Source organism: Salvia hispanica, chromosome 6 (genome assembly GCF_029641045.1).
Source record: "Salvia hispanica isolate PSC_SH4W2 chromosome 6, Shi_PSC_v1, whole genome shotgun sequence".
NCBI classification, from domain to species: domain Eukaryota; kingdom Viridiplantae; phylum Streptophyta; class Magnoliopsida; order Lamiales; family Lamiaceae; genus Salvia; species Salvia hispanica.
Genome location: NC_142697.1, coordinates 19655640 through 19678592, shown reverse-complemented (window position 1 = coordinate 19678592; position 22953 = coordinate 19655640). Strand labels below are relative to the sequence as shown.

At 36.3% G+C, this 22953-nt stretch overlaps 3 protein-coding genes across 4 annotated transcripts; 2 read left to right on the top strand and 1 right to left on the bottom strand.

Moving 5' to 3' along the window:
- The first annotated feature begins 1972 nt into the window (after positions 1–1972).
- Positions 1973–8729, top strand: LOC125205300 (Zincin-like metalloproteases family protein). Of its 2 annotated transcripts, XM_048104142.2 has the most exons (20): positions 1976–2278; positions 2701–2822; positions 3528–3691; positions 4186–4276; positions 4405–4584; positions 4947–5027; positions 5437–5514; positions 5907–5999; positions 6269–6349; positions 6450–6612; positions 6705–6825; positions 6904–6973; positions 7068–7175; positions 7381–7478; positions 7560–7605; positions 7744–7840; positions 7938–8011; positions 8087–8191; positions 8337–8414; positions 8491–8729. In XM_048104142.2, exons 1-20 carry the CDS (start codon positions 2146–2148, stop codon positions 8596–8598), a joined length of 2091 nt encoding a protein of 696 aa, XP_047960099.1. In that variant the 5' UTR covers positions 1976–2145; the 3' UTR covers positions 8599–8729. The 2 variants fall into 2 exon arrangements, 1 of the variants encoding a protein (XP_047960099.1); XR_016132639.1 differs by lacking the exon at positions 8491–8729 and having other exon boundaries at positions 1973–2278; positions 7938–8013; positions 8337–8380.
- LOC125205302 (ATP sulfurylase 2-like) lies at positions 8622–11950 on the bottom strand. Its single transcript, XM_048104143.2, has 5 exons — positions 11231–11950; positions 9912–10317; positions 9473–9733; positions 9163–9249; positions 8622–9073 (listed from the first exon to the last, which is right to left on the bottom strand). Exons 1-5 carry the CDS (start codon positions 11779–11781, stop codon positions 8939–8941), a joined length of 1440 nt encoding a protein of 479 aa, XP_047960100.1. The 5' UTR covers positions 11782–11950; the 3' UTR covers positions 8622–8938.
- A 3381-nt stretch (positions 11951–15331) lies between these two features.
- On the top strand, positions 15332–19200 carry LOC125207458 (serine/threonine protein phosphatase 2A 57 kDa regulatory subunit B' theta isoform-like). Its single transcript, XM_048106810.2, has 3 exons — positions 15332–15490; positions 15701–17170; positions 18759–19200. Exons 2-3 carry the CDS (start codon positions 15971–15973, stop codon positions 19074–19076), a joined length of 1518 nt encoding a protein of 505 aa, XP_047962767.1. The 5' UTR covers positions 15332–15490; positions 15701–15970; the 3' UTR covers positions 19077–19200.
- Positions 19201–22953: the final 3753 nt, after the last annotated feature.

The window sequence follows — 22953 nt, the reverse complement described above, 5'->3', positions numbered from 1 at the left end:
GCCCGGGTGGGGGGGGGGGGTATGCCCCAGATGCAGCAGCAGATGATGCTGCAGCAGATGATGGGGATGATGTGGCAGGGGGGATGCCGCACGGTATGCATCCCGGGATGGGGGGGGGGTGCAGGGGTCACCGGGAGGGGACGCGGTATATCGGCCCTCGCTTGATTTTTTGACGGCTTCGTCTCACACGTCGACCCCGGTGGAGACGCAGTTCTCTGGCGATGACCTTCTGTCATTGCATGATATGAGGATCGATCTCGGGGACGATGATACTCCCGTTCCAGCGACGCCGGCCGCGCCGAAGAAGAAGACGAGGGGGAAGGGGAAGGGCAAGGCGGTCGGCGAGTCATCGCAGCCCGCTGCCACTGGCCGGAGGAAGTGGACGGAGGATGAGTACGCCGCGGTGGCCAAGGGGTGGTTGGAGGTGTGCGACGATCCACTGGTTGCGAACAACCAGCGGGTCGTCAACATGTGGGCGAAGATCAGGGCTGCCTATAAGAGCCACTGCCCGCACGGGAAGGACTACAGCAACGAGGAGGTCCGGAAAGGGTGGGAGCGCACCAGGGCCGCGGTGGGCCGTTTTGCGAATTTGTACGCCAACGCCCTCCGTCAGCTCAGAAGTGGGCAGACTGAGGACGACGCCCGGAGGATCGCCGCGAGTCAGTTCCCCTTAGAGGGGAAGTATAAGGAGTTCACCTTTTGGGAGTGCTTCTTGTTGTTGAAGGACTCCGAGAAGTTCCGGGCGGGGTGCGACGCTGGGTGGCCGAAGAAGCAGCGACTTAACTATAGCGGCGACTACAGCGGCAGCAGCGGCGGATCCCACGACCTCCCCCCGGATGCTGAGGAGTTTCCATCCCCTCCTTCATTTACTGGTCGCCCCCGCCCGGTTGGACAGAAGCGGGCGCAGCGGGCTGCGAGGGGCGGATCCCCCCTATCGCCCCGCGAGGTCCAGTCCTCCGCCCTCCCAGCCGCCCCACTCGAGTACACTCTCCATTCGCGTAACCAAACGCGGGCTCAGATGTTACAGGTCTTCCGAGAGTGGAAGAACGCCACTGACCCCACGGAGAAGAGGTTTCTTTACGAGATGCTTGAGAGCATGCGTGCTGATTTAGAGATCGCGAGGTCACGGCTGGGGGGTTCCGACGTGGGCTCAGATACCACGGGTGGCGGCGGCAGCGGCGGCGACGACGAGGACGACGGCGACGACGATGAGGAGTAGAGAGTGGCGGGGCTCGTTTGTTGAAGCCCTTTTTTTTTTAAAAAAATCATGTACTTTTTTTTAAAAATCTTTGTACTTTTTTTTTTAATGGAATGGATTATTTTTCCCGTATATGTGTCGTAAATTTAATTCCGTATATCGCAATTTTAATTCCGTAAATATAGTATATTTTGAATTATTTTTATTGCGGCTGGCCTATGGCTGGCCTAAATCTGACGTGGCAGGTGGTTTTTTTAGTGTTGCTGACGTGGCAGAGGAGAGAATGGCTGACCTATGGCTGACCTATGGCTGGCCTAAGCACCATTGCGGATGCTCTAAACCCAAAAGTTAAGACCTTGGGGTGGTCTATTATTTATGAAGTATTGAAGTGGATGGAAGCGAGGTCTAATTGCCTAATAGTAAGTAGTAAGATCAAATATATTCAAATTCAAGTAGTCACCATTGAATGGGTCTCTGTTCTGACAAAAATATTTCTCAATAAATCTTATTACACCCATCCTTAAAAAAATAGTATTTGTTTTTCTTTTAAATTCATTACACAAAACTAGTCTATTTTTTTAATTTTCAAAATTGTTTCCATTATACACTATATTAATAATAAATTAGATTTCACTATTCATTAACATTATTTTAATTACGTTTTTTTAATCTCTCATTTTTTATTAATATTTTAATTATTATGTTCTCTCTTATTACTAATTTTACATTGAAGAACGTATTCACACTAGTGTTGTCGTAGTTATTTTTAGAAAGCTATAACGCATTCATAATTGGTGAAATATCAAATATCAATTCCAATTTCCGTGATTTCCCTCGCAATTGCCGCCTCTTGCCATTTTCACCTGCTTCCCTATTAAATATCCTATACTAAATTTAGGGAGCACATCGATTTTATATTTTTATTACACGACTTTGAAATTTGAAAAATGGAGAATCAAAGGAAGAGAGGCGAGAGAAGAAATCTGATTGCTTTGACCGGCGCCACCGCGCTTCTCGCCGTCGCAGCCAACTTAGCAATCAATGCACTCAAAACCCATTTCAAGAATCGGAACAGAAAAGGTATACAAGTCAGCTCGCGCGCACATACACTCACACTTGCAATTTTTTTTTCTCTGTGTTTAGATGTATGTATTCATGGATTGGTCGTGTTATCCTGTGCTATGCTGCTAGAGAATAGTACCCAACTTGTTATCCGTTTTTCAGCATATCTTATTATGCCTAATTTTTTTTTCTTCTATTGAGTTGGTAAAAATCAATGTTGGATTGGAGTGGTGAAGACTTATGACGCTACTTCTTTGGTGTAAACGTGTAGGTTGGTTGTCTGTTTGTCATTTTCAGTTTTCTGGTCAAAATGTTGTCATCTTAAGATTGGGTATGAGGTATATATGTTTCGGGGTATGGAGGTATTTGCATTTTGAATATTATTTCCTACTTTTCATAGTTCAAATCATAAATTTATCCAATTCTCTTTTTAAATTCAGTGGTTCCGGGATCAAATGTACAGACAAATATATCTGCTTCTGAGATACTGAGATTAGCGGACAGCATTGTAGCAAAATACAAGGAAATTTATGATGCAGTTGCTTCAGTTCCACTTGACAAGGTATTATGGCCAAAAATAAAGAAATGCCATCTCATCTTACTTATTACTCACTTGTTAACCGGTTGCTTTGCATATAGTATTTACTTACTGTAGTTGAGACTATTGTCTCTTGTGCTTATTATTTAGCTGCTTATTGATGCATACAAATAAGGCCACATTTTTTATTGGGGTAGGTTTTGATTCAACCATGGAATTATCTTCCATGCTGCAGCCAAACTACATTTGTATTCCTATGTTGTTTGCTGGAACTATGGTTGGATCTGAGACATTTGGTTGAATATAGTTACGGTGATGACACTGTACCTCTACCTTCTAAGTTATGCCTATTGCTGTGTTCAATGAACTGATTCCAGTTTTGTTATTATAGCATGGAAGTTGTTGGTACCCAGCATTTTAGAAACTTCATAAAAAACTTACTAAGGAAAAGTTATTAAGGTTTTACTTTTTTGTCCTTCTCTGATTCTTAACCGGACAAACTGTCACTACTTAGTACTGATGCATGCATAGTTGATCATTCGGTTTTCGTTGAAGCTTGGACTCCCATCTACATTTTTCATCGTCTGCGCTGTAGATTTTTAGATGACTTTCTGTGATGGTCGGTAATCTTCTTTTGCCGTATCTAACTGAAGGTGCGCGTTACATTTTCATGTCGTGTTCTTTTCAACGCAAGAATAGACTACATAGCATAACATCCAAGCTTCACAGGTAACCTATGCCAACACGATACTACCTTTGGCAGAATTAGAAGCACAGCAATTTCCTCTAATACAGTCTTGTGCCTTCCCAAAATTGGTGTCTTCTTCGGAAGATATTCGTAAAGCAAGCATTGAAGCTGAGCGAAGGATCGATGCCCATATTTCCATATGCAGGTTTCACTTTAATTAAATTTTCATCTTGTAGTCCTGCTGGGTGGTTGAAAATATTGTGATATACTACTTACTTTTGATGTTGAACAAGGGAAAGAGAGTAAAAAAGGAATGATGCCGGAATCTAAATAGCCCGTCAAACTCAATGATGTTATATATCTAGCCAAAGAATAATTAGACAGGAGTGAAATATGAGAGAATCTATCAATCACTTTTGTTGCTCATGGAGTATAATTTTATTTTTTGGGCTTGGTGCATAACATATTGAGCAGTAGAATTAATTATTTTGAGTTCATGTCCCAAAAATTTGACTATTTGATTATCCCAATCTTGACAAATGGGATTATTCAAAAGTGTTAGCATCTTAGAAATCGTTTTAGTAGGTTGCATCTCAGTTTTTGACAGTTACTTTTGTTTAGGAAACAATCTGTTTACCTTATTAGACTTTTATATCTTTGGGGGATCCTTATGTTGTCTGTTTCTTGGAAATAATACAGCATGCGGGAAGATGTTTACCGTGTTATCAAAGCATTCACAGCTCGAGGTGATTCAATGAGTTCTGAAGTCAAGCGCTATGCGCAGTATTTGGTATGCACCTGCCAGCATATTATGCAGAACTTTATTTATGATGAGGATTTCTTTCCTATTGTATTATTACTATTGGTTTTCAAAGCACTTTTTATTTGTCAAGTCTCTAACGTAATATATAGTGACAGGTTAAAGATTTTGAGCGGAATGGATTGAATCTTACCTCAACAAAGAGGGAGGAATTGCAACGTTTGAGGGCTCAAATAGATGAGCTAAGTATGCGGTACATTCGAAATCTGAATGATGATAGTACAGTTCTTCTTTTCAATGATATGGAGCTAGCTGGCTTGCCTCCGGAATTCTTGAAGGTTTGCGATTCTGATCTTTTCTTTCAATCTGTCGCTGCTTTGCTCATGTCATATGTTTATTTTCTTCCTTGAAGTATTATTTGAACTCTTGTTATTAGTTATTACATCATTATGGTTGGTTATAAGGATGTTCACCATCCAACTTCTCTGAGATAAGTGGTAAGCCAGTTGCAGAGTTTGCGATATAGCAGTATGCTAGTGAGTAAATTGTTGAGGCCCACAAAGATTTTCTAACTTTATCTAGAGCTATATAGCATGATTGTTTATTGTGAGAGTGACTTATTGTCTTGAATGCACAAGTCTAGCTGCATTAGCATCTTTGCATGTGACTACTACTCCATAAACAACCTTTGTTTTTTCAGGGCTTGGATATTGCTGAAAGCGGTAAATTCAAGGTTCTATTAAGAAGTCATCACGTGTCGCCCATCTTAGAGTTGTGTAAGGTAGAATTTCAAAGAATGTGACCTGTCTGTTACCTTTTATTAAAGCAGCTAAATCACCTTTTATATTACAACATCATTGGCTGAACCACTTTAAGACAGCTTTTTTTACTTTGTTTCGAAGTTGCTCATATTTAGAAGTTTTTATTTTTATTTTTAATTTTTTAATTTTTTTCATATAAGCTTGCACTTAGATGTATGTTTAACTTTGAAAACGACTCGACCATGAGAAATACTAGAAAAGTGATTACCAAATTCATTCTTGTAATCTTGTTAATACTGCAAACAAAATTATCCTTTGATGTTGTGAAGGTAGAAGCACTTGCACTAAGTGCTGATGTGCTGTTCTATAATACAACTGTTCCCGAATGAAATGTTTGTGCTTCACACTCATTAGTGTATCCTTGTGTAGGTAGGGTCAACCAGAAAGTCTGTAGCTGAGTCTTATGGAAGGAGATGCGAAGTAAATCTTTCCATATTGGAAAAGCTGGTAATGAAGATTTATTTTATTTATAAACAGCTGTATAAACTTCATCTTACTCAAGCTATGTGCTATATCTTCTGTCAGAGTTTATTTCGTGGTTGCTATGTTTATGTTTTCATTACAGATGTATGAATCTCAAGTGCCTACTACATGTGGGTTATAATGCTTTCATCATTTGTAACTTTGACTACAAAATTCTGCAAACACTTTGATGTGCATGAGGCTCCTTAAGAACGTTAGTCATCAATGGTATGAAATTTTTTGTGGGAGATTCAAAATACTGATGTAGGAAATGGGAGGACTTTTTAGCTGAAGAAATGGGAGACTTGTTTAAAATTTAAACCATTGTTCATTTCGCTTTAAATCCATGAGTTTTAAGGAGGATGTGGTGCTTCCAGGTTCAGTTGCGTCATAAACTTGCCAGATTGCTTGGCTACCTAAACTATGCTGAGTATGCTGTTGATCGTAGGATGGCAAGCTCATCGGCGAAGGTTTGTCTAGGTCTATTTCAATAACCAGTTGCATGAAATTTTCATATCGCCTGGAATTGATCCCTCATCCTTTGTTTGCCCCATATAATTTGTTTCAATAAGCAATCACCATAAAGGTTGTAATTGATTGATCCAGTATCCATTCTTGGTAATTCATGGTCAGAAAAAAGAAATCTGATTGTGCCTGTGTCTTTCATATGTGTTTTGTCGTACTTCATGCACTATGCATCCACATTCTGAAACTGCAAACTGGTTTATGATTTTCTTAGGTATTTGAGTTTCTAGAGAAAATATCTGGAAGCTTAACTGAATCAGCTTCAAAGGAACTTTCAGTGTTAAAGGAATTGAAGGTTTGCTTGTTTTTTTTTCTCTCAAGGTTGATTAGAAACTTTACGTCTAGCATGAACCACATCTTTGTTTTCTCAACGCAAACATTTTATGCTGGTTTAGAGAAATGAAGAGGGAGAAATTGCCTTTGGAATTGAGGACCTACCATACTATGTGAAGAAGATTAAAGAAGAGCAGTGCGATCTGGATTTTGGAGTTGTCAAACAGTATTTTCCTGTTAGTTTAGTTATATCCGGAATCTTCAAAATATGCCAAGATCTATTTGGTAACTGTTTCCACTTTTTTATACAACTCTTCATTCATTTTTATAATATATCACAAGATATGTTATTTATGAATGTCCTATGCTTAATTCAGGCTTAAGATTTGAGGAAGTAATAGATGCAGAAGTTTGGCATCCAGATGTGCAACTTTTTTCAGTTTTTGACTTGAGTTCTGGTGAACTCATGGGTTACTTTTATCTTGATTTATACGCCAGGTTGTTTTTTCATTTTGATTAATGAAAATCGTTTATCTTGTAGATACTAGTCTGAACAATGTATTTACATATTACTAGGGAAGCAAAATATGGCCTCACCTGTGTCGTTGCTCTTCAAAATGGTTCATTGACCAACAATACGAGACAGGTGACAACTGTAATACTGCTAGGTTGAATATTTGTATTTGCATGCGTTATAAGACTGTCTCATGTTTAGCGTAACATAAATTTGTCATTTCTAGATTCCAGTGGCTCTGCTGATTTCTCAAATGCCAAAGGAAGTTGATGGACAACCTGGATTGCTGAGATTCTCTGAAGTAGTAAACTTACTCCACGAATTTGGACATGTGGTATGCGTTTTGCTTAGTTGGGGCATCATGTAAAACTTCTAGCATTGTATGTTGATCGTGATATGCTGGCGTCTTAGTCACTTTACCTAATCATTGTCCACTTCGTTTCAAATTCACCGCGTTTTTGTAGTACTATTTTGTGTCAGTAAGCTTGGTTGTGGGTGTTGTGACACAAATTTTTTAACCAAGAAAGTAATGGCTTTAGGTCCACCATACCTGCAACCGAGCAACATTTGCTCGATTTTCTGGCTTGCGCTTGGATCCAGACTTTGTGGAGATTCCCTCCCTGCTTTTGGAAAATTGGTATGCTTCAAATGTAGTTTTCCATGTGACTAAGGTTTTGCAGTCGTAGGTGTGATTAATTGGCCAACTTTTTTTGTTTAGGTGTTACGAAAGCAGCTGTCTTAAACTGATCTCTGGTTTTCATCAGGTACTTATCACATTATTTTTCTCAGGTTTTGGTGAAATTTGTTTCTCAAACATTGTAGTAATGATTTTTCCAATATGTGTTCTGTCATTCAAACTAGTTCCTTGAAAACTTTCATGTAATAGTTCGTTTTCTTCGTAGGATATTACCAAACCTATCGAAGATGAGATATGTAAATCGCTCAAGAGATGGCGAAGTTCCTTTTCAGCGCTCAAATTTAAACAAGAAATTCTTTATTGTAAGTCTCATGTCACGACTTGCTGCTGCATTTATTCTCTTTCAACCATTTTTTTCATATATATAGTTGGTGTGAAATTTTTTCCTATATTTATCAGGTCTTTTCGATCAAATAATACATTCGACTGAAAATGTAGACATGAATGGATTGTTGAAGCATCTCCATTCCAAGGTGTTCTTAACAATGTTTCCCAACATACTATATTATAGTCCAGTCTATATATGCTTACCTCTTCGTGCGTGGTAGGTTATGGTAGGTTTGCCTATGCTAGAAGGAATAAGTCCAGCTTCATGCTTTCCTCGGACTGCTATTGGCTACGAAGCTACTTGCTACAGCCGGATATGGAGTGAGGTTTGATGTCTAAACTTTTCATGATGTGTATATATTTCTGAGGAGCATATTGCCACATACATCCCTCACCCTTCAGATTTGCTATCATGATTATAATTATAGGTTTTTCTCTTAACACCATCCTAACATATCCGCCCTTGGACAGGTTTTTGCTGCTGATATTTTCGCCACAAAATTTCATGACATAATGAATCAAAGTGCCGGCATACAGTTCAGAAACAAGGTAAGACGACTTTCATGCGTCTTTTAACATGTCATCTTGATCCTTTCAAGCTCCAAACTCAATTCTCGTTCGACAGGTTTTGGCCCCTGGAGGTGCAAAGGACCCTCTTGAGATACTATCGGATTTTCTTGGACGGGAACCATCAATACAAGCTTTTGTAGACAGCAAGTGTTATTCTCTATAGGCGTCAAGAATCTTGTACTACTGTAACTATAAATGCAGTATGCATATCACTGTATTTGTTCATCCAAGATCAATTGATAGTGAAACTTATCTATGTAAGTCTCTACATATTGGAAAGCAATAATTTTCCTAGTTAAGAGCTCCAATTCACATAATGTAAAAGGGTGAAAGATAGGAAAATTGGATCAGATGATTGGCCTAAACTGTAAGCACTTGTTCATGATGCCATATTTTCATCTACCAAGTGAGAACAAAAATCAATCTTAGAAATCAAGAGACAAAACTAGGGAAAGTTTGATCAATCATCTCACACTTGCAATTGGATGAAAGAGGTGATAGTTTTAAGCATTGACTGCCTCCTTCTTTGGAGAATCCTCAGCCTGCAGGCTCTCATAGTATCTCACTAACACTTGCCATCCACCGGGACACATAAAACCGTCGGGTGGATTCTCGCCACTTCTTGCAAAGGCTCTCATCTGCATATCAACAAAATTATGAGAAATCCTCTTCATTTTTAATACATTTTCTGCCGCGTGGTGCTATGTGTAGAAAGCAACGGTGTTACCTTAGTTCCAGAAATGAAGAGAAATTCTTTAGCACGAGAGGGATCAAAAAATGCCATCTGCTTTGCTACAGTATCATATGCAGCAACCTACATTTATCAACAAAATGGCTCAAGATAGTTCACCATCAATTTGACATCTCCGTTATTGCAGAGGTATCTCAAAAAGATAAAATCACAGAGCAAATGATTTGAGACATGAAACAAAATGGTTGAGAAAATGCCAAATGTCAGAGATGAGCATATCTTATATCCTCAATATTTGAGCATGTTGTATGATTTCAATAAAAATGCTTGAGATTATGCCACTTACCTTGAATGGCAGGATGTTCAACTTTTCGAGACCAGGAGCCATACTAAGCACCTTCTTCCCATGATCTGGATCGTACAGGTCCCTCTTCTCTGTCGGGTGACCCATACCAGCAGGATCACGCCCTACTATGTAGAAATTTGCGCCTGCATTGATTCGTGCCTTTGCATGCCACTGAACTTCAGTTGGTCCAGCATAATGCATTGGTGAAGGGAAGATAGACACGATCGTAGTTTCGGGATCTAGAATCCCATCTTCGAGCACCTTTGTGAGAATAAAAAATACTTCAATGAAATTTCAACTGAACGATACATTGAATGAAGCAATTTAGTCAAGTCAATTTAGAGATGGAAGGGATTGCAAGCGCAAAACTTCATTTTAACATATTTTCCTAAAGTAGAAGTATATAGAATCGGAAGTTGATAAAAAAAAGTATAGAAACCTTGCTATGTTGTTCCATGCGAACATCGAGTGGAACATCATCAGCCTTAGTAAAACCTCCCAGAGGATGAAGCAAGAGAATTGGGTTCTTGTAACCCATTTCCAAAAGCCTCCTACGAGTGTCATTCATGAGCAAAGCATGGCCATTATGCACTGGATTTCTCAGCTGAAAAGCAAAGACTGCATCCGCATTACGTCTGTCAAATTCATCACGAAGCTGCTTTGGAGAAAGCCTGTAGTGATCAAGTCCATCATTGTACTTGATAGGCTTTAGCACTTCAAGATCTCCTCCTATGAGCCAGTTTCCAGCAGCAGTAATCACCTCCTCAACATAAGGTAATCCTGGAGCTGTGGTTCCCCATGTTCTTGCAATTCTTTCCTCTTTGTTGTGCTTGTATATTTCAATGCTGCCACAAGACATAAGCAGGAGACTAAATACACAACATTGGGCTAATCAATTAGGGTTACAATCTCATCATGCAAGGTAGCCTCCCTACATTACTACTCCAGCATAAAGTGAGTTGCTACTCCCTATTTAAGCTTATTTAAGCTCAATTATAAGCGAGGTTGTGCATGTGTAATACTCGTCACTAATAAAAACTCACAGTTTATAGAAACTTCACCAATCACATTGTCTAACCAGAGACAAGGCATGATGCATCATTTCAATATCTAGATATTGTCCTTAATCCATCACTCCAAAAATGTCTTCAACTTTTAATGCTACATAATTATTTAGAATCATATTTCTTTTTTGTTATTATTAGGAGAAGCTAAAGATGAACACTCAAACCTTCTTTCACCACCATTCAGCAAATTCTACACAAAATTCACCAATAAAGAATTTAGGCGATCCATCCAGGAAGCAACTTAAAAAGTCATTAAAAACACCATATAAAACACAACTAAAACTTAATACCAAGTCGATATTGTTAGAATATTTCCTTCTTGCACGCAACTAGAACATCCCCTTTGAAGCAACTCAGAAAGAAACTTTTGAACAAAAATATGGACCACATGAGTTAAAAGTAGCCTAAAACTATGTTAAAAGGGTAAGCAAACAACCCAAAATGTGCTAGCTGCAAAATACCAATAAATTATAGAACAACTGATTCCTTAACATCAAAATAATTTGTGGGGTCTTTCTCCTAACACAAGTTATCCAACAAGCTCCATTTTCCACTTTTTTTCGTTTACTGTGTTTTCTACAATTTTGTCAAGAGAAACAGCATAATCCTCCTAACTACACAGTAACCTACTATTAAAAAAAAAGCAAATTTCCATGCATTCAACACTGAAACGAAAAGTAATGAACCGAACCTGCTAAGAATCGCAAGCAAATCACCATCAGTCCCAACCAATGCAACACTGGTGGAATCCCCAATTTGGGCCTTGACGTCATCGTCAATTGGCAACACAATGGGCAAAGACATATTCACCAAAGTGCCATCCTCCATCCTCACACAATTGAAATGCAAGCTCTGCAAATACTCATCCTCTCTCATGAAACCCTTGAGTGGGCTCGCCCACCCCTCGCTCACCACATGCACCCACTCCACATCAATCTTTCCCAGCCTCACCTTCGGCAGCGCCTCCGCCTCGGCAATCTTGGCCGCCCTCTGGCTCTCCGGCACCACGAGATCCACCAGCGCGCCGCCGTCCGGCTCTATCAGGGAGCTTCTCACCATCACCGCGGGATCGTGAGATTTTGACAAAGATTGAATCTTTTTGTGAGGAAATGCAAGTGGGGCCAATTGGTTGGAATGGTATATGGTTTTGGAGTGGAATTGGGCGGCGTAACGGCTTTTCTTGACTGTGGCTGTGGCAATTGAGGCACTGCTCACATGGTGTAGCCTAATGGTTAGTGACATTTTCTTTTTGTTTGGTAAAGAAAAACGAAAATGAATTTATTTTAGTCACTGGGATCCTATAAATTTGGTATGAGTAATGGTGGTGGGGAGTGTATATATATTAGCTGAGGAGGCGATACACAGGAGTGAAGAGACGTCCACATGATTGTTTTTGGTGTATAATCTTTACTTTTGGAGTTCAATGGTGGTGGATGTATGCTTCTGTATATTTGTGTTGCAATGGATTTTTCTTTTAATTTTTATTTTCTGACGTACAATCAATGGCGAGAAATCATTCCAACATGTGGGGTTCAAACTTATTTAATTTTTTTTATTTGTATGGTCACCATATACCTCTATTTATTTTAATAACAAGCGCAGAAAGGAATATTTGATGAAAGAACTTTTCAATAAAAAAATTAAGCTATTCCAAGAAAGCATCCATGTACTAATAAATTATAGGCGCATTTGATGAATTTATCGATGCACGCATTTTTTTAAATAGGCCATATTTAACTATCAATATAGGTGCTAAAAAGAGTTGGGCCCATTATAATTTGAAAATAATTGGATTATATTTCTATAAACTCTACTCCCCGTGATTTGAATCCATATATATGAACCCACAAGTCATGCCCAAGAAACGTAGTTGAGTCACTTGAGTAGTACTAGACTACTAGTACTAGTACGCATTCGTACATTTTTAATAGAGCGAACTATAATAATGGTACCTGATCTTTCACTTTCGCACATAAATGATATTTGATCTTTATAGTATTTCATATCATTTTTGGTACACCATGATAAAAATAACCCTAGGTGGTACCAAACATGTAATTTTTTTTGCTATGGAGGATATTTTTAGAAATTTCAATTAAATAGAACCAAATATGTGATTTTTTTTCTTCCTTTCTTATTTCTTTTTTTTTTCTTTAATTTATTCTTCCTTCTTTTTTCTTCATTTTCTTCTTTCTTTTTAGTATTTATCTTCCTTTCTTCTTTCTTTTTTCTCCTTAGTTTATGTTTCCTCTTTTTTCTTTTCTCTTCTTTTTCTTATTTCTTTTTAGTGTTTTATACATACATCTAATTGCATTCATAATATAATGTTTAATTATTTCAAGTAATTAAATCAATTGAATATTTTTAATTAAATTATTTATACTCATTTTAGGTTGGAACACCTAACTAAAAATATTCAACTCTTTATCATTATGAATACAATTCACAATTTTAAATTTTGATTAAGACTATATTAATTAGTTATTAATTTAATATAAAATAATAATGATTATTTATTATACTAGTTTTTACTATTATAACAATAATATTATTATAATAATTAAATATAATTATAACTATAATTATGATTATGATTAAGTATATTTAAATGATATTAAAAAATAAATAAATTATTAATTTTTAACATCAAAATAATAATATTAATATTGATTAATAATAATAGTATAAAGAGTGAGGATAATGAGAGAAGATATTATAATATCACTTTTGGTACTAGTTTTGTCAATGCCCAAAATATCCTTTGTGACACAAAGTGTTTTGGGGTGAAAATTGCATTAGGTACCAAAAATGTGATTAATATGTACCAAAAACGATATAAAATAAAGATCAGGTACCATTTATGTGCGAAAGTGAAAGATCAGATAACAGTTCACTCTTTTTAATAAACACACAAGAGAATTGATTATTGATTTGAGTAGAAAACTGTTGCCAATTTAAGCTAAAAAGAACTGAAATCACTATATAAGTTTTATGGGCTACTCTTTATCACCAGTTGATTTTAGGATGGAATCCATGAATTTCTATTAAAGTATCAAAGCAGCTTGCCGACTGTGGGTCAAATTTAATTGACCCAACAATATATCTGGGCTGAAACTGAAAAAATGATTGATCCAGCAGTATATCTAGACTTAAAATTTGGGTCAAGTGGTCCAACCGATCAGAAAAAAATTGAGCCAATTGTCCAATCGATCAGAAGAAAAAGTCCATCCTTCCAAGGTTCACCTTGAAAGGTTTGAGAGAGAGTGTTGGCAATTGAAGCTAAAGAGAATTGAAATCAAGTCTCATGGCACATCCTCGTATCACCAATTGGTTTTAGGATGGATCCTATGAATTTTTATCAAAAACAATTTTAAATATTTAAATAATTTGTTCTATCAAAGTATCTACAAATCAATAATAAAACTAGTCATTGGATTATCGGTAGATACATTCGTCTTGATCAAAGACGAAGTTATGGCGGATAATATTCATCTTATATTCAAGCCTAGAAAAACAAATAATCATATTCAAAAGTTAGATTTGAAGATAGTTGTAACAATAATGTTAACAATACAAATAGTTTAATTAAATTGAAGAAAATAAAAATTATGGTTCAAAATATACTATTTTCACAAGTAATCAACTTGTTTGGAACTTAAGATGATATAATTACATATGAAACTATGTTTAATCACCATTTCACTCGTTAACACCCGCAAACGTAAAATTAATGAGGTAGTTAGTAATATTTAAATGTTAATGCTTGCTTTTTTTAATCAAACTATTATACTCCTTAGACATAACATTAAAAACTGGGTAATCAATTGGATATTCGGGTGAATTGGATATTCGGGTGATAATCGATAGTTCGATACTGATATATCCTAACTTCACTACTCAATCTCGTACTTAATACTCGACGAATATCAAGTCAGAATTAGGTATACCTGATATCAGTTATGCCAACCCTAATTATAAAATGTAAAAATAAATTGACAATTTATGTACTGTAATAAATTATTACTATGATGGACTACTAGGTGTGAAAATAAAACAATTAAATGTATGGATTTTAATCATTTTATGGGTTGTATACTTCCACAATGGATGTAAATGCAGTCCAAAACTCATAGATTGATTCAAATAGGCAACTAAATTATTTTATCCGTACTTGTAGCATTTGTTTTTGATTAGTGATAACTTATAAAAACTCCCCTTTTCATTTTACCGTCAAAAAATTATGTTCAAAATAGTAGTACTACTATACAATTCAAAACGATAATTTCAATTTGGTGGTGCCATCAAACTTGTTTTCCAAATTATTTGATGGAATCGAAGATAAATATTACTACCATTACCTTTTGTATATGTGATCGAAGGAATGTAATAAAATGCAAACTCTAAATATTATACAAAATACAAATTATGATCTGGAGTGTTAAAAAATATTAAGATACAGTAATAGAAAATATTAACATAGTGTCAATGGCTGATATCGTATTGATATTGTGTTGAAATTGTATTAACATCAAAATCTTGAAATTATACGCTATGTTGAAAAGTTTGAAATTTGATATATATGAGTTTCCATTTTATCCCTATTATGTGATTTGCTATGAATATCTACAAGGATTAAAATGCTTAATGCAGGCTGCCGTTGACTTTGATTCAATTGCTTTCAATTCCATAGACTGGAATCAATGTTGAAAATTATCAGATTATTCTCAGAAACTGCTCTATTTGTAAATTAATCAAAAAAAATTAAAAATAAAAACAATTGCGCGTCAACGAACAACAACAAAGAGAGAAATTAAAATAAAGACAGTTTAAAAAGTTTTGTCCAATAAATGGAATCAAAAGTTGTACAGAAAAGGGGACAGAGAAAGAAACAGGAATTCAAGAAGAAAGCAGATTCTAACCCTGCTCCGTCGTCCCTTTTAACGCTTCTACGGTAAGTTTACTGTAACTAATTGTGATGCAGATTTTGAATTTCTCCGTTTATTGAACAAAAATATTTGCATACATATGCGAGTGCTTAATCCCTTCGGTGGAATTTTCAAGTTCTTGATTTGGGGCGAAGATATATCTACTATTCTTTATTGTAGTATCATTTGCTGCAGTTTTCAGTGAGATTATTGAGTTTTTCGATTGTTTGCTGCAGTGGGTTTGTGAAGTTGATTGTGGGAATGTATGTGTTTCGGAGAAATATTGCAAATTTAATCCAAAGATTGGATTTTTGAGCGAACCTGAGGAGTTTTTTGGTTGAAGAGTGGGAGATTTGGATACAGGCACGAAGAAGGCATGGGTCATCATCTGTATTGACTGCGACATTAGTGGGTTTCTTGATCGTTCGCTGAGAGCGGGTTTCTGCATTTTCTGATTTAGAGAAAGATGCACAAGGGTTGACGCGTATTCAGCTAATTAGTCTAACATGATTAACAAGATATTCAGTAAGATTCCAAGGAAGCATTCTAAATCTGGTGGAGAACCTAGCCTCTCCTCGAGTTCTTCGACATCTTCGAAGAAAAGTGAAGGGGGCAATAAGAGATTGAGTAGTGCAGTGGATGATGTTATCACCGCCCAATTTTCTGTTTTAAGCGTTGGCAACAATGCTGAAGATAGATATCTTCGAGATAGGAACTTGAGGGGGGATGTAAATATAGCTTCTGCTTCATATGAAGCATTACCAAGTTTTAGGGATGTCCCGAGTTCAGAGAAGCAGCTATTGTTCATCAGGAAGCTGAAGATGTGTTGTGTTGAATTCAACTTCACTGACCCCACAAAGAACCTCAAAGAGAAAGAGATCAAGCGGCAGACATTGTTAGAGTTAGTTGAGTACTTGACTTCTGCTAGTGGGAAGTTCAGTGAAAATGTAATGCAGGAAGCTGTTAAGATGGTGTCAGCCAACATCTTTAGGGAATTTACTCCTCAGCCAAGGGAGAACAAGCTCGTTGATGGCGTTGATTTGGAAGAGGAAGAGCCTGCAATGGATCCTGCCTGGTCTCATTTGCAAGTTGTGTATGAATTCTTGCTAAGGTTTGTTGCTTCGCCAGAGACAGATCCGAAAATTGGCAAAAGATATGTCGATCATTCCTTTGTTCTGAAATTGCTTGGCCTCTTCGACTCTGAAGATCCTAGGGAAAGGGAGTATTTGAAGACCATACTACACCGCATATATGGGAAATTCATGGTGCACCGGCCATTCATTAGAAAATCAATCAATAACGTATTCTACCATTTTGTTTTCGAGACAGAAAAACACAATGGTATTGCTGAGTTTCTTGAAGTCCTTGGCAGCATAATTAACGGGTTTGCTCTGCCCCTCAAAGAGGAACATAAACTCTTTCTAGTCAGGACATTAATTCCTTTGCATAAGCCGAAATGTTTGGGGATGTATCATCAGCAGTTATCTTACTGCATTACACAATTTGTGGAGAAAGACTGCAAGCTTGCTGATATTATTATCAGGGGACTGATAAAATACTGGCCAGTTACAAACAGCTCGAAGGAAGTTCTGTTTCTTAATGAACTCGAGGAGGTCTTGGAAGCAACACAGGCGCCAGAATTCCAGCGCTGCATGGTGCCGTTGTTTCATCAAATTTCACGAAGCTTGAATAGTTTGCACTTTCAGGTACTTGCTATTCTTTTCAGTATCCTACTGTTTTCTCTTTTGTGCTTTCTTATGTTTGTTTTACCTGATACTATATAATCCCAGAATCCTCTAATTAGCTTTTGGTGTTTTTTGACATTTTATTTAAGATTTTATTTAGAATAACCATTGATATGCTCACTAGACCCTTAAGTACTTTCAAATGCTAACATTTGTTGGATAATGGAATTTAGCTCACTAATATTCTGTATTCTGGTAGAGGTTTGATATTGATTCATAATTTCATGTCAGTAAGGAACTTGTTCTATACTTAATATTTTGAAATTTAGATTGTACACGGCCTTATCGTACTAAGTGTGTCTTAATCAATAACTAACTGATCATTATCTATTCGATTCTTCTTCAGTGTCATATCTCAGCGAAATACTTAGGAGATTTGAACTTAGAGTCCGATTATTATCTGCATTATGGCAGTCGGAATAAACATAATTCTATAATTGTCTGAGTTTCTTTTTTGTGAATTAATGACTGGACTCGGCCACGTTAATGGGCCACTAGTTGTATATTTGCATGTCATGACTCATAAACCACACAGTTTATTCCTGAAGAAAGGCTGAACTGGTGACTTAATCCCCAGATCTTGCCCTGATTCAACAGGCATCTGAAATCGGGTATATTTGTCCTCCTTATCCCTGTGTGGATCCTGATAAGTTATACCATACCCCATGGGATTCTGCTCTTGATGAGGAATTGAGGATACTTTTCTTATCAATCAATAATTTGCATTTGTAATTTGGCAAATTTACTAACTGAATCTAAAACTAGATTCACGTGTAGGTGTCTAAAGAACTCAAAACTCAGAAGACAAAAACACAGATATTATAATAAGTTGTTTGTACAACATTTATTTCCCCAAAATTACAGAGATTAAACATGTAGAAATTACTCAAATTTAGTAATGTGTCCAATAATTACAATGTTGGGGCAGGAAAGGAACATTCACCCTTATCCCATCCTTGCTAACTCAAGGCATGCATATAGTTATCAGTGTGACTTGTATTAGAGGTTCAATGGTATGGTTTAACGACAGTTAAAAAAACAGCACTTGCAGTATAACTTTAGTTTTCTCATATGACGATATAACAATTATTGACTTCACTCTTCTGGATCCATCCAGAGTTTACTATGGATCTTATAGATATTATATCTCTAGCTATCCTCATTGCAACCACATTGAACTGTTAATTGTTTTGCTCTTTGCTATGAAATAGAGCTGTCTAAAAAATTGCAATTGCTTTTAGTAGTACTAATTTCTTCCAATTGTATGCTTTAATACTGTTTTGTTCCATCACGCATTGTTTGGTTAGGAAATGAAATTGTGTATGTTGTAGGATATCTGTGCTCCTTCACCAGAAATTATGCCTAGACCTTACTCCATGTCATATAATAAGATTTTTTGGTCCCTTTCCAGGATCATTTTGCATTAAAAATCTTGATACTTTTGGACTCGATGGAAATTCACTATTCCGATTATTTTCTTTTCTTTGATTGCTTGTGGCAATGCTTATTTAAAAAATTTGCTTTGATTGTTATTTATTTTTCATTTTAGGTGGCAGAGAGGGCTTTATTTTTGTGGAACAACGATCACGTTGAGAACCTGATAAAGCAAAACCGCAAGGTTATACTGCCTATCATCTTCCCTGCTCTAGAGAAGAACGCTAGGCATCACTGGAATCAGGCTGTCCATAGTCTAACCTTGAACGTCCGCAAGTTCTTCTATGATCTCGACGCTGAGCTATTCAAGGCCTGCCAGAACAAGTTCCAAGTTGACGAAGCAGAGGAGGATGACATGAGAGAGAGACGCGAAACTACATGGAAACGCTTGGAACAAGTGGCTGCAAATAACGAAGCTATTCTTGTTCCTTGAACCGGGCAGTTGCGCGCTTTGTTCAACAAGCATTTTGTTTCTCAAGATTTGTTCTCACATTTCATTCCTTGTACTAATATTTTTTCACAAATTCTATATATTCTTTTTCTTTTCTTCGTTTGCATGAGAGGAGCTTGATTATTAGACGGTAGGTTTAATTAGCCGTTGGTGTCTTTCTTTAAATTTTGCTGAATTCCAGTTTCTTTTATGCCTGCATGAGGCAGGCTATTCAAAGAATTTTTTTTTTCTTGTGTATCTCTATTAGTAAAAACTTTTAGGTTATTGAGCTAAATAAGTACTTACCTTTGTCTTTTAAAAACGAAACCTTTTGAAACACTACGAGTTTTAATTTTAATATATAAGTGGTAAAATAATGAAGATAGAAAGAAAAAGTGATTGAAGTGTTATTTGCAGAGAATATGTATTTTATTAGAGAAAAAGTGTTTTTTAAAATGAAAAGTATAAATTTCTGTTTTTAAAGGACGCACTAAAATGAAAATAGTTTTTATTTTTAAGAACGGAGATAGTATATTAAAACCTTATTAGATATCTCAAATCCATTTGACTTATCATTGCATGCCACTAAGTACTATTCAAAAGAGTAAAGGCCAAATATGGTCCTTAACATATGACCGTTTTATCAATTTGGTCCTTAACATTATCTTTTTGATTATTTGGTCTCTCACAAATAAACTCGGACCCGAATCGGTCCTCACTTAACAGAACCGTAAAAAAATAGACGGTGATTGCAATTTGACTATATTAAATTACTAATGGTAATTAATTATACCTAATTATAATTCTTAATTCCTATTAAATTACAAATTATTCATTTCAATTTGCAACTGATATTATCTTTTTTCCAATTTTGCTAATAGGAAAAGAATTATAATTAGGTAAAATTAATTACCATTAGTAATTTAATATAGTCAAATTGCAATCACCGTCTATTTTTTTACGATTCTGTTAAGTGAGGACCGAATCGGGTCCGAGTTTACTTGTGAGGGACCAAATAATCAAAATGATAATGTTAAAGACCAAATTAATAAAACGACCATATGTTAGGGACCACATTTGGCCTTTACTCTATTCAAAATTATACAAGATATATTCAAAATTTAAATCCAATAAAGGGCGTAACTCATGCAAATTTACAAATGATAGAATCTATTGATACTAATCTCCAACAATTATTTTAGAAACGATCTAAAGTCTAGGTCCGGATTTCACAGTCCACGAACTACCTCAGTCAAATAATGATGTTCCAAATCCTAACTAATTAATAAAAGATAATAATCGAAGCTAATACTCCTAATCTAATCCAACATATCTTCCAAATCATATCTTTTCTAAATCATATCTATCGTTTGAGGCTGATATAGTGTATAACATCACATAATATGTACCTTCGTTTAATGTACTAATGCCGGATTCCAAACTTTTCCATAAAATTGAAGAAAGAGCAGAGCCAAAGATTATTATGAATGAAAATGCTTCTCCAAACATCAAGCTTTCACTGAAGCACATTTTTGTTGCTCTTTTCAGAAATTAGCTGCAATAGCTTTTACTCTTTATAAGCTAGTCTTTTGGGGTGAATTTTCATAGTTGACTTGTAACATTGATGCTTTCATAAAAAATCCCATGCCAATAATTCAGAGTTGTTGCATATAACAGAGGAACTAGTTGTGGCTAACAAGGTGGTTTAGGAGCCAACTCGCTTTGATGACCTAACAAAGGAACTAATAGTTGGCTCTTTCCTAGTACTTTATTATATTTTCGCTTAATTTATTAAACACCAATTTTTTTATGCTCAATTTAATGGATCAAAAGGAGGAGGTTGAATGGTTCCACTTGGATTCGATTCATGTGTATAGATCCTCGAGGTTGAAATCGTCTGGATCAGCTAGAACGGAGTCAATTAATGGTTCAGTAACACATTGTTGAGGTTCCTGCTGATGACTGTTGATGACCGTAAAAAAGGACCAACCCGACGATGATTTCATTTGGTTAGTTCTAGACCAAAATAGTACACTTTACTCTTAAATAATTATCTTTGCAACGTATCAAATGTACCATACATAATTTGTTGTTTATGTATTTATTCTCTCCTTATTTACTTTTGTTGTTTTCATAATATATTATATAAAAAAAACTATTAGCTAGGTTAATACTATTATCTAATCTCATTATAGATTATAAGTGGATCTACGATTTCTGTTTACGTGTTTGAGTATGTATGCGTGCACCATTACCATACACACTCAAAACAATCCTTCAATATATTAATCTGAGCAATATATGCAAAAGAAATCAATTCAGCCCAAACATTTACGGACACAACAACGTAACTTGCACCCCACCACACAACACCCAACACACACACACACCAAACAATTCAAACAAATTTGCATTGAAATCTTCAATAACGCCCACATGTTCACTCCACCACATAACACCCAACACACACACACACAAACCAAAATATGGAAACCCTAATCACAATATAGACAAAATAAGACAAAAAAGTATGAAATGAAGCTTGACTTCCTTAGAATTGCAAAATCCTCATCTGACTTTGGGACCACTTTCCATAATAAAAACTAAAAAGGGTGGGAAGACTTCCACAAACAGGGACGACTTTCAAAAAGAGGAGAAAATAACAGAAGCAGGCTTACCTTCTCTATTTTCAATTTGAGGAAGCTGATATTTGTGTTTGAACTTCGCTCTCCTCTCCTACGAGAGACGAAAGTCGCGAAGCTCGTCGGTGGAATGGTAAAAGGGGTTCGGGAAGTCCCAACTCATGGAGAAGTAGAGTTTTCGCATCGTCGGGGAGAGCTAGGGTTCGTCACAATGAGTTTTTTTAAGTGAGAAATGTGATAGATGATTGAGTATTGAGAAGTGTGAATTAAAGTCTGATGTGTGAGAGAAGAGACGAATGAATATTTTTTTTTGAAACTTCTATGTTGTTGTGTTTGTTTTATTTATTTATCTAATTCCTATTTTCGAATATTTAGCTACAAAAATAGGTTAGTAATGTAATCAAGTCAAAAGTGAGTTCATTAGCACCGACTGTCAAGTTCTAACGGAGCCATAAAAGAGGTCTATTTCCGGATCGTTTTCGCTTGTACGGAATTCAAAAATAAAAAAAGTAGTAAATGATTAGGAGCAAAATAGTAAAATGATCTTAGGACCAAAAATGGACTTTAGTTTTTTAGCACATTGGTTTGTTCGTTTGTATTGACGACATCGCATGTCGCTGCACCATTGGTACACCTCGCCGGACAGTTGTGTAGGGAATGTTGCATTACCGGCGAGATGGCATTGTCCATTAGTTCGGTGTTATTTTGTTAACCAATGGTATTTACACTGACATACATCGTTAGTCGTCGGAAATCCTTTATATCTTATAATTAACTTAAGTTAAGTGACATATCTAATTATAAAGTGTTAGAACCACATGATTCCATGTATTAACAATTCTTAATTAAGGGTGAAGATAATGCTTGTTATCAATTCTTAATTAAAGGTAAAAATTGCATTACCTACACTTTGTTCATTGTAGGCCCCTAACCATTCACCAATTAATACGATTTTGACAATGGAATAAGTACAATTGAGGACTATGGTGCTAGCTAGTGCTTTACCTACACTTTGTAGTTTGTACACTATGTTCATCGTTGCCTCCATTCCTCACCATTCACCAATTAATACGATTTTGACAATCGAAGTAGTACATACAACTTTGTTTATCGTTGCCTCCATTCCTCTCCATTCACCAATTAATATGATTTTGACAATCGAATAAGTACAATTGAGGAGCATGTATATACTTGTTATAATTACCATGTCAAACACGAGTAGTATTTAGAAAAATAGA

Coding starts and splice junctions, on each gene's coding strand:
- LOC125207458 (XM_048106810.2), top strand. CDS start 15,971: ATGATTAACAAGATATTCAGTAAGATTCCAAGGAAGCATTCTAAATCT. Junction 17,171..18,758: donor TGAATAGTTTGCACTTTCAG/GTACTTGCTATT, acceptor TTTTCATTTTAG/GTGGCAGAGAGGGCTTTATT.
- LOC125205302 (XM_048104143.2), bottom strand. CDS start 11,781: ATGTCACTAACCATTAGGCTACACCATGTGAGCAGTGCCTCAATTGCC. Junction 10,318..11,230: donor TTGCTTGCGATTCTTAGCAG/GTTCGGTTCATT, acceptor GTCTTGTGGCAG/CATTGAAATATACAAGCACA. Junction 9,250..9,472: donor TGAACATCCTGCCATTCAAG/GTAAGTGGCATA, acceptor TGATAAATGTAG/GTTGCTGCATATGATACTGT.
- LOC125205300 (XM_048104142.2), top strand. CDS start 2,146: ATGGAGAATCAAAGGAAGAGAGGCGAGAGAAGAAATCTGATTGCTTTG. Junction 4,277..4,404: donor AGCGCTATGCGCAGTATTTG/GTATGCACCTGC, acceptor ATATAGTGACAG/GTTAAAGATTTTGAGCGGAA. Junction 7,479..7,559: donor TCCCTGCTTTTGGAAAATTG/GTATGCTTCAAA, acceptor TTTTTTGTTTAG/GTGTTACGAAAGCAGCTGTC.